Source organism: Anomaloglossus baeobatrachus, chromosome 1 (genome assembly GCF_048569485.1).
Source record: "Anomaloglossus baeobatrachus isolate aAnoBae1 chromosome 1, aAnoBae1.hap1, whole genome shotgun sequence".
NCBI classification, from domain to species: Eukaryota; Metazoa; Chordata; class Amphibia; order Anura; family Aromobatidae; genus Anomaloglossus; species Anomaloglossus baeobatrachus.
In genome coordinates this window covers 858,688,851-858,698,850 of record NC_134353.1, presented here as the reverse complement: position 1 = coordinate 858,698,850, position 10,000 = coordinate 858,688,851, and the positions used below count along the sequence as shown (strand labels likewise).

At 44.1% G+C, this 10,000-nt stretch overlaps 1 protein-coding gene across 2 annotated transcripts in view; it reads left to right on the top strand.

Moving 5' to 3' along the window:
- AP3B1 (adaptor related protein complex 3 subunit beta 1) overlaps positions 1–10,000 on the top strand; it is a 350,885-nt gene that overhangs the window by 191,832 nt on the left and 149,053 nt on the right. For both annotated transcript variants that reach the window (XM_075325641.1, XM_075325633.1), the window contains exons 18-19: positions 3,467–3,581; positions 5,703–5,844. In XM_075325641.1, the coding sequence (XP_075181756.1) occupies positions 3,467–3,581; positions 5,703–5,844 (257 nt within the window). The remainder of the gene's footprint in view (positions 1–3,466; positions 3,582–5,702; positions 5,845–10,000) is intronic.

The following is a 10,000-nucleotide window of genomic DNA, read 5'->3' as shown; positions in this document are numbered from 1 at the left end:
CAAAAGTGTGTACACCCCTAAGTGAAAATGGCCACATTTTTAGACACTTTCACTCCCCAGTGTCATCTGACTCTGGTGTTAGAAGGTCTCAGGTGTGAATGGGGGCAGGTGTGTTACATTTGGTGTTATCTCACACACTCTCTCACATACTGGTCACTGGAAGTTCAACATGGCTCCTCATGGCAAAGAGGATCTAAAAAAAAAGAATTGTTGCTCATTGTTGCAAGATGACCTAGTCTATAAGATTGCTACCACCAGCAACTGAGCTGTAGCTTAGTGGCCAAGACCGTACAGTGGTCTAAAAAGACAGGTTCCACTCAGACCAGGCATCGCCATGCTTGACCGAAGACGTTGAGTGCACATGCTCAGCGTCATATCCAGAGGTTGTCTTTTCAAAATAGACGTATAAGTACTTTCATCATTGCCGCAGAGGGTACAAGGGGGGGGGGGGGTGTCAGCTTGTCAGTGGTCAGATTATACGCCACACATTTCATCAAGTTGGTCTGCATGGCTGTCGTATCAGAAGGAAGCCTTTGCCAAAGATGATGCGCAAGAAAACCGCAAGCAGTTAGCTGAAGACAAGCAGACTGAAGACTTGGATTACTGGAACAATGTCCAGTGAACTGATGAAACCAAGATAATCGTATTTGGTTCAGATGGTGTCATGCGTTTATGGTGGCAACCAAGTGAGCAGGACAAAGACAAGTGTGTCTTGCCAACAGTCATGCATTGTGGTGGGTGTATTTTGGGGCTGCATGAGTGCTGCCGGCTGTGAGGAGCTACAGTTCATTGAGGGAACAATAAATGCCAACATGTACCATGATATACTGAAGCAGAACATGATCCCTCGCTTCGTATGCCAAAATGATAACGACCCCAAACACACCTCCAAGATGACCACTGCCTTGCTAAACAAACTTGTCTCCAGACCTAAACCCTATTGAGCATATGTGGGTCCTCGTCAAACAGAAAGTGGAGGAGCACAAGGTCTCTAACCTCATGATGTCATCATGGCGGATAGAAGAGGAGTTCAGTGGCTCCTGTGAAGCTCTAGTGAACTGTGCTCATAAGAGCGTTAAGGCAGTGCTTGAAAATAATGGTGGTCACACAAAATAATGACATTTTGGGCACAATTTGGCCATTTTCACTTAGGTTTGTACTAACTTTTTTTTGAAAGTGGTTTATACATTAGAGATGAGTTATTTAGAGAGCACCAAATTTACACTGCTATATAAGCTACTGATCTGATAGTTTGTGCAGAAATTCTTTGGTTATGCAATCTGATTGCTGCAGCAGCTGTCCTGGTGGGCGGTCTCAGATGATCTTGGAGGTGAAGATGCTGGATGTTGAGGTCCAGGGCTGGAGTCAGGTAGTCTGTGATTGAGACCGGTTGGATGTACTGACAAGTTCTCTGAAACACCTTTTGGAGACGGGACGGCTTATGGTAGAGAAATGTCAATTCATAGGCAGCAGCTCTGGTGGACATTCCTGCAGTCAGCATGACAAGTGCACACTGCCGCAAAACTTGCGACATCTCTGGCTTTGTTCTTAAGGCTAAAATGGGCTTTGTCCGTAAAGGGTTAATATTACATCTTCATAGTATCATAGTATCTTAGTATCATAGTTTTTAAGGTTTAAGGGAGACTCTAAGTCCATCTAGTTCAACCCGTAGCCTAACATGTTGATCCAGAGGAGGGCAAAGAAAAAAAAAACCCCAATGTGACAAACAAGTTCCAATGGGGAAAAAATTTCCTTCCTGACTCCACATCCGGCAATCAGACTAGTTCCCTGGATCAACACCCTGTCATAAAATCTAATATACATAACTGGTAATATTAAATTTTTCAAGAAAGGCATCCAGGCTCTGCTTAAATGTTAGTAGTGAATCACTCATTACAACATCATGCGGCAGAGAGTTCCACAGTCTCACTGCTCGTACAGTAAAGAATCCTCGTCTGTGATTATGATTAAACCTTCTTTCCTCAAGACGTAGCGGATGCCCCCGTGTTCCAGTCGCAGGCCTAGGTGTAAAAAGATCTTTGGAAAGGTCTCTGTACTGTCCCCTCATATATTTATACATTGTGATTAGATCCCCCCCTAAGCCTTCGTTTTTCCAGACTAAATAACCCCAAGTTTAATAACCTGTCTTGGTATTGCAGCCCACCCATTCCTCTAATAATCTTGGTGGCTCTTCTCTGCACCCTCTCCAGTTCAGTTATGTCCTTCTTATATATCGGTGACCAGAATTGTACACAGTATTCTAAGTGCGGTCGCACTAGTGACTTGTACAGAGGTAGAACTATATTTTTTTCATGAACACTTATACCTCTTTTAATACATCCCATTATTTTATTAGCCCTGGCAGAAGCTGCCTGACACTGTCCACTAAAGTGAAGTTTACCATCCACCCATACACCCAAGTCTTTTTCTGTGCCTGTTTTACCCAGTGTTCTACAATTAAGTACATAATCATACATTTTATTTCCTCTACCCAAGTGCATGACCTTACATTTATCTACATTAAACTTCAATTGCCACTTCTCAGCCCAATCCTCCAATTTACATAAATCTCCCTGTAATATAAAATTAGCCTCCTCTGTATTGATTACCCTGCAGAGTTTAGTATCATCTGCAAATATTGAAATTCTACTCCGCATGCCCCCAACAAGGTCATTTATAAATATGTTGAAAAGAAGCGGGCCCAATACTGACCCCTGTGGTACCCCACTATGAACTGAGACCCAGTCCGAGTACGTACCATTAATAACCACCCTTTGTTTCCTATCACTGAGCCAGTTTTTAACCCAGTTACACATATTTTCCCCTATCCCCATTACTCTCATTTTATGTACCAACCTTTTGTGTGGCACCGTATCAAAAGCTTTTGAAAAGTCCATATACACAAGATCCACTGCATTTCCCTGGTCCAGGCTTGAACTTACCTCTTCATAGAAGCTGATCAAATTAGTTTGACAGGATCGATCCCTCATAAACCCATGTTGATACTCTGTCATAAGGTTATTTTTCTTGAGATACTCCAGTATAGCATCTCTCAAGAACCCCTCAAGGATTTTACCAACCGTAGAGGTTAAACTTACCGGCCTATAATTTCCCGGCTCAGTTTTTGTCCCCTTTTTGAATATTGGCACCACATTTGCTATGCGCCAGTCCTGCGCTACCGACCCTGTTATTAAGGAATCTGTGAAGATTAAAAATAATGGTCTATCTATCACAGAACTCAATTCCTGTAGTACTCTGGGGTGTATGCCATCCGGGCCCGGAGATTTGTCAACCGTAGTGATTTCGAGGCGGTGGCGTACTTCCTGCTGGGTTAAGCAGGTAATATTCAAGGGTGAATTTATGGTATCACTGGTCATGTCATCTGCCATGGCATTTTCTTGTATAAAAACCGTAGAAGAAAAAAACAAACAATCTTGTTTGATGATTGTACTTCTTTGTGCCACAGGCAAAAACATGGACGACTTCTGTGGGAAAACCAAAGAAAGAGAAGGCTACATCAGACAAGTTTTACTCCTCTGAAGAAGATGAAGACGAGGATAACGAGTCTGCAGCCTCCAGCGGTAAATAATTGTGATAATACTGGGAGTATTCATATATAATGTCTGCACCGCTAGGAGACCTCCATGGCCATACACGTATAGTTTCAGTTGACAATCGTTGAAACTTTCCAACATGACCGATCACTTTTTGGCAGTAGCTTACTGACAGCTATTCCGAAACATTATACAAAAACTATTTTAGGACAATAAATGTCCAAAATAATTTAAATCTGGTAAATCTTCCACAACCCTCTTCCGGTGTATGACCTGATTTAAAGGTAACATGTCAGCTCTCCCAGCCCCCCAAAACCATCTCCATGTCCCCTGTTTCCACATTCTATAAGGATCCCCCTTGTGCCTTCAACATTGTTTTATAATTGTAAAATCAAGTTTTAATCCATGTTCACATTATGCGAATCAGTGAGGACTTGATTTCCCTCGCCTAATGCTCCCTACCATCTTCAAGCACAGATGTAATTGACATGGTTTCTGAAAGTGATGTCCTTGTTGCCTCTTTGCGAATCTCGCACATGCACACAATGTTCTGCCACCATGGGGATGTGCAACAAAGCCGACTGTACACTCTTCTGGTTCATGCTGGGAAGACAAAATGTGGCAACCATGTGCTAGATTTGCAAGGAGCTGTTATCAATCCTGCTAGATTTGCAAAGAGCTGTTATTGATCCTGCAAATATTGTCAACCATGCCCTGGGCGGCGTAGCTACACAAATTTCTATATAACACACTGAAACTTGATTTTACAATTATAAAGTTATCGTTAGGGCAGCTAGCTGCAGAACTACCTGTTCTCTAAATGTTGAGCTCTGTATAACCGGCCCACACCACAGATCGACAGTGTGTGTATACTCTGCTGAGGCAGAAAGCTGCCAATCAGTGGTGGGGCGGGGTTTTACAGAGCCTATGAATATGGAAGACTACCTGACAGGAGGATTATTAGTCTGATAATCACCTTCTAATAAAACAGTGCTTGTATCAAAACTACAGCAAGCAGTCCAGTAAGTGACACATCGCTGGAATCAGGGTCTCTGTCTCCCTATTATGCTGCTCTCAGATTTGATCATATAAATTCTGATGAGTGGTTCTTTTAAAGGGGTATTTCATATGGTGCAGCAATAAACCGTGATTGGACCGCACCTTAGATTTTGGGATGGGAAAATCAGAATTTATCAAGGCTTCCGGCTCGCATGCTTTAATTGACCAAAGTCCTCTGAGCACGATTTGTATGTCAGAAACTGCTCTTTTTTTGACACGCTGGGTTGCTGTGCATCAGACTACTTTTATATTGCACTGTATAGAGAAGTTTAGTTTACTCCCTTTTATTATGCCGATGGGCACAGTAAAGAAACAAGAAAAGCCAAAACCTCTACCCCGTATTATGGGAGTCGATGGCTGACATTTATTATTATATGCCCCCACAGTGGGATATGTTGGAGTTTTCCATTGAAGATCATGGGCAGATTTATCTATTTTGTCCAATGCTTAGACAGGGAGGCGTAGACTAAACAGTTCTGCTCTAGTTCCTGAAAGTGGTCCATAGGGTTTGATAGATCTATCTCACTTCTATACTGTCTAGTCTGTTTTCACCACCTATTAGTCGGCTTAGGTTGGTTTCCCATCTGGATCCGGCAAAATGCGGTACAGTTGAATACAGTTCACAGCCATCTCGGCAAGCTCGGGTCACATGCGGTCATGTGACCGGAGCATGTGTCAGCTTGTGATTGGAGCTTGCCGCGATGCCAGTGAACTGTATTGATCTGTACCGCATTTGTGCCGGATGCGGCAGAATACCGCTGATGTGAAACCAGCCTTACTTTATTCCAGAAGTTTGCATCAGAATATTGGGGCACAGTGTCGTGTGTTAGACCACCATGTTTTCCAGTAAGCCACACCCCTTTTCACTGAGGTCACACCCCCTTGTCAGACCAGACTCAAAGTGTCTAAAGCGCATCCTAAATAGGGGGCAAGGGATGAAAGACAATGTTTTGGCACAAATCACCCAATAATTCTATTTTTTGCTCCATAATAAAGTATCATTGTATTTTTCTGTCTTTTCTGTTGCTAAAATTGAACCAAGTTTTTTTGTGTGGTGAAACATTCTCACATGATATGCTTGTATTCCAGATGAAGAATCAGGGAGCGAGGAGGATAGTGATGATCAGGAGGAAAGTAGCAGTGAGGAAAGCGAGGCCAGCTCGTCAAGTGAAGATGACAAGTCAAGCCATGAAAATTACAAAGGAAAAGAGAAGAAAAATGGATATGACAGGTACGTCTCCTATCACCATGTGCAGTGTGAATGCCGGCGTATTCCGTACTGGCAGCTTTATTTTGGGGGAAGATGTTTTTTATATGAAAAGGTTTCTGCTACTGTCGTCTAAGGCAAAACTTCCAAGATTCTTTATGGCCTCACTGAAGTTTATGGGGCCTTTATACGGCAAGGTGCATGAGGTTGTGGTCACAATGGTCAGTCTCCCGTCAGAGGCTGAAGGATCCTACTGTAAGGTCCTAGTGTCCACTTAGCACCGCTAACTTACATTGTGCCACTCTCACGCCAGTGTGCTTCGCTTATAATAATAAACCTTGAAGCTCATGTGAACAGAGCCCAACACCATGTGCAAGAAGCAACTGTTATCTGGAAGGACATTTTCTGAAGAATATGTTTAGTAAGTATTAGAGACAGATTAGTCTGAGGCTTTAAGGCTAAGTTTACACAGGGCATTTTATGCTGCGTTTTTGAGGTCACAAAGATGCACCAAAATGCATGTATTTCCTCCTCCCAGCAAAGTCTGAGGTTTTTGCTCTCCACACTGGGCATCTTTTGTTGGCTGCGTTTTTGAAGATGCACCCTTAGGCTGTGTGCGCACGTTGCATAATTTCATGCGTTTACGCTGCATATTGCACTGCAGCGTAAATGCATGCGCCCTGCGTCCCCAGGGCAATCTATGAAGATTGTGCATAATCCATCCGCACGTTGCGTTTGAGAGCGCAGCGTTTGCATGCAGAAATTTTGATCCAAATCGCTGCGCTCAAAAAATTAACATGTCACTTATTCCATGCGCTTTAGATGCTTCTCCAACTCTGTCTATGGGAGAGGCAGCATCCCGAGCGCATGAAATCTTCTATTCTGCAGACACACTGCATCCATTATGCAATGTTTCTGCAGCGATATGAAGTGCACATGCACTGCCAAATCGCTGCAGATTTTTCAGCGTGGACACTACGCAACGTGCGCGCATAGACTTCGGCAGATAAGAACAATTAGGCTGTGTGCGCACGTGTGCGTATTACATGCGGATGCGCTGCGATCTGCAGCGCAGCGTAACTGCATGCGTCCTGTGTCCCCTGCACAGTCTATGGAGATTGTGCAGGAGTCGTGCGCACGTGGCGTATTAGAACGCAGCGATTTGGCTGCTGCCCGAATCGCTGCGTTCTAAGAAGTGACATGTCACTTCTTCCGTGCGGTTTGCATGCTGTCTATAGGGAGAGGCAGCATGCAGAGCGCACGTTCTCTGCCGGCACCATGCGCTTCAGAACGGAGCTTTTCAGCTGCGCTCTGAAGCGCACCTTTTAGGTGCGGTTAAGAGCGCACACGTGCGCACATAGCCTTACACTGTAAGATTAAAGGGAATGTTTTAAAGGGGTCACTGTTCTTTTTTTCTAAAAAAAAATATTTAAGAGTGAAGTCTTGCATAGAATAGAGAAAAAAATGTCCTGCTCATCACCAGAATCCACCCTAAAGGTCCAGTCACACTAAGCAACTTTCCAGCGATCCCAACAACGATAGGGATCGCTGGTAAGTTGCTAGGAGGTTGCTGGTGAGATGTCACACTGCGACGCTCCAGCGATCCCACCAGCAATCTGACCTGGCAGGGATCGCTGGAGCATCGCTACACGAGTTGCTGGTGAGCTCACCAGCAACCAGTGACCAGCCCCCAGCGCCGCGTGGAAGATGCTGCGCTTGGTAACTAAGGTAAATATCGGGTAACCAACCCGATATTTACCTTGGTTACCAGCGCACGGAGCTACACGTGCAGAGAGCAGGGAGCAGCGCACACTGAGCGCTGGCTCCCTGCTCTCCTAGTTACAGCACACATCGGGTTAATTACCCGATGTGTGCTGCAGCTACATGTGCACAGAGCAGGGAGCAGCGCACAATGCTTAGCGCTGGCTCCTTGCTCTCCTAGCTACAGCACACATCGGGTTAATTAACCCGATGTGTCCTGCAGCTACATGTGCACAGAGCAGGAGCCGGCACTGACAGTGAGAGCGGCGGAGGCTGGTAACAAAGATAAATATCGGGTAACCAAGGACAGGGCTTCTTGGTTACCCGATGTTTACCGTGGTTACCAGCCTCCGCAGAAGCCGGCTCCTGCTGCCTGCACATTTAGTTGTTGCTGTCTCGCTGTCACACACAGCGATCTGTGCTTCACAGCGGGACAGCAACAACTAAAAAATGGCCCAGGACATTCAGCAACAACCAGCGACCTCACAGCAGGGGCCAGGTTGTTGCTGGATGTCACACACAGCAACATCGCTAGCAACGTCACAAAAGTTGTTCTTTAGCAGCGATGTTGCTTAGTGTGACGGGGCCTTTAACGTTATGACCAGCTGACGACTGATGGGCTGCAGAGCCAGGTGACCAGTGGTCCACATATCACCCTTTTTGGTCTTTCCAAGCATGGTTGTAATATTGGGAAACTTCTTTACATTGCATTATCATGTTGTATTTAGGTCCACTTGTAAAAAGTACAAATTGCAAGTATACATTATATAATGTATATTCAGAAGGCTCCGATGTATGCTTGTGTATATACTGCACATATCGCAAAATTGTTGTAAAAAAAAATAATATTTTGTGGAATAATTACATTTTTCAGTGGTTATTTTCTAGAATACACTTTCTTGTTAGAAAAAAAAAATGACAAAGGAAACTCTTGTAACCTTCCTTGGATGAATGGATCCCTTTAGTTATATTTGATGTATATTCCCTGGAAGCTATTCCTGGAATATACATAGTGTGGAGCTTGGATCCTTTGTGGTAAGGGCCCTTCTAACATACACCGATCATTGTTATATAGCAAAGCTCTATGCACAGTCATGCACCGCTGTAGTGATCACGTAACCGAACCGTGTGTAAGGGTATGTGCACACAACCGCTTTTGCAGGTGGATTTTGCCAGGAACACAACTAAAAAAAAAAATCTCTGAAAAGAAAGGACTAAGAGCACAGTGATGTCAAAACGACTTGCTGTACATATATTCCATCTTTTGGAACTTCTTTTAACCACTTGAGGCTTCCAAACCCGTGATATTGCTAAACTTAGCCAGTCTATTCTTCAGGGACTTGTTCTTAGAAGCCACCGCTATCTTATATATGAAATTTAAAAAAGGATGGTGATAAAGTAGCTCTAAAAACAACTCAGTGAGTTAAGGGTACTTTACACGCTGCGACATCGCTAGTGATCTCGTTAGCGATGTGAAATTCTAGATCGCAAGTGCGATCTTTCGAGGTCGCACATAGGTCATTTTACGCATGTGCGATCTCGAAAGATCGCACTTGCGATCTAGAATTTCACATCACTAACGAGATCGCTAGCGATGTCGCAGCGTGTAAAGTACCCTTTAAAGAAGACACTTTAGAAAATACACAATCAGTGTTTTTCTGAAGCCTCTTCATCTAAAAAAAACCAATGCTGGTACTCCAGGGTCTGTAGGATACCCAGCACCTCCTTCTGCTTCTCCGAGAGCCTCGATGCTGTGTGACTTCAGGCAAAGGAGCCCTCAGTCAAGCAGGAGGAGGCGGTGATGGGCTGTAAATAGAGCTGGAGTGATGAAGGCTTAAACCTCATTTGCATATCAATTCAAACACGGATTTCTCCAAAATGGAGGAACGGACCCGCCATGTAAAGGTGTTGCTGGATTTGTCTTAAATAAAGCTAAATGCACATATAAATAGATGAGGGTCGGAATCCTACTGACAGATTCTCTTTTAAAGAAGCAATGTTTGGAGATCCACATCATCTGCAGGTCTTCTTACATGTTGTATGATACATTGTACGGGATTCCTTCCAGGATCTACTAGCGATGAACAAGGTAGTTGGTTAGTAATTAGGACTAATCATTTCTATTGTATGAGATCCGTTTCTTCTCTTCCATACTGTCAGCCGGTGGCCTCTGCAGACACGATCACCCTTTGCTCTGTAACCTGCTGCCGCCTGAGTTGATGAGTTTGCGGTTTCTCTCCGTCGTGGCTGACAGCCCTGATTGGGGCACAGTACGCACTCTGCTCCTTTTATTACAGACAGTAATTAAAGCAACTCGCCCTGCCACTTCCATAACAAACACAGCATAATGCCCTAATTATGACTTTATTAATTTAAGTCAGGATTTAATGATTTTAAAAGTGATTTATATTGTTACTCC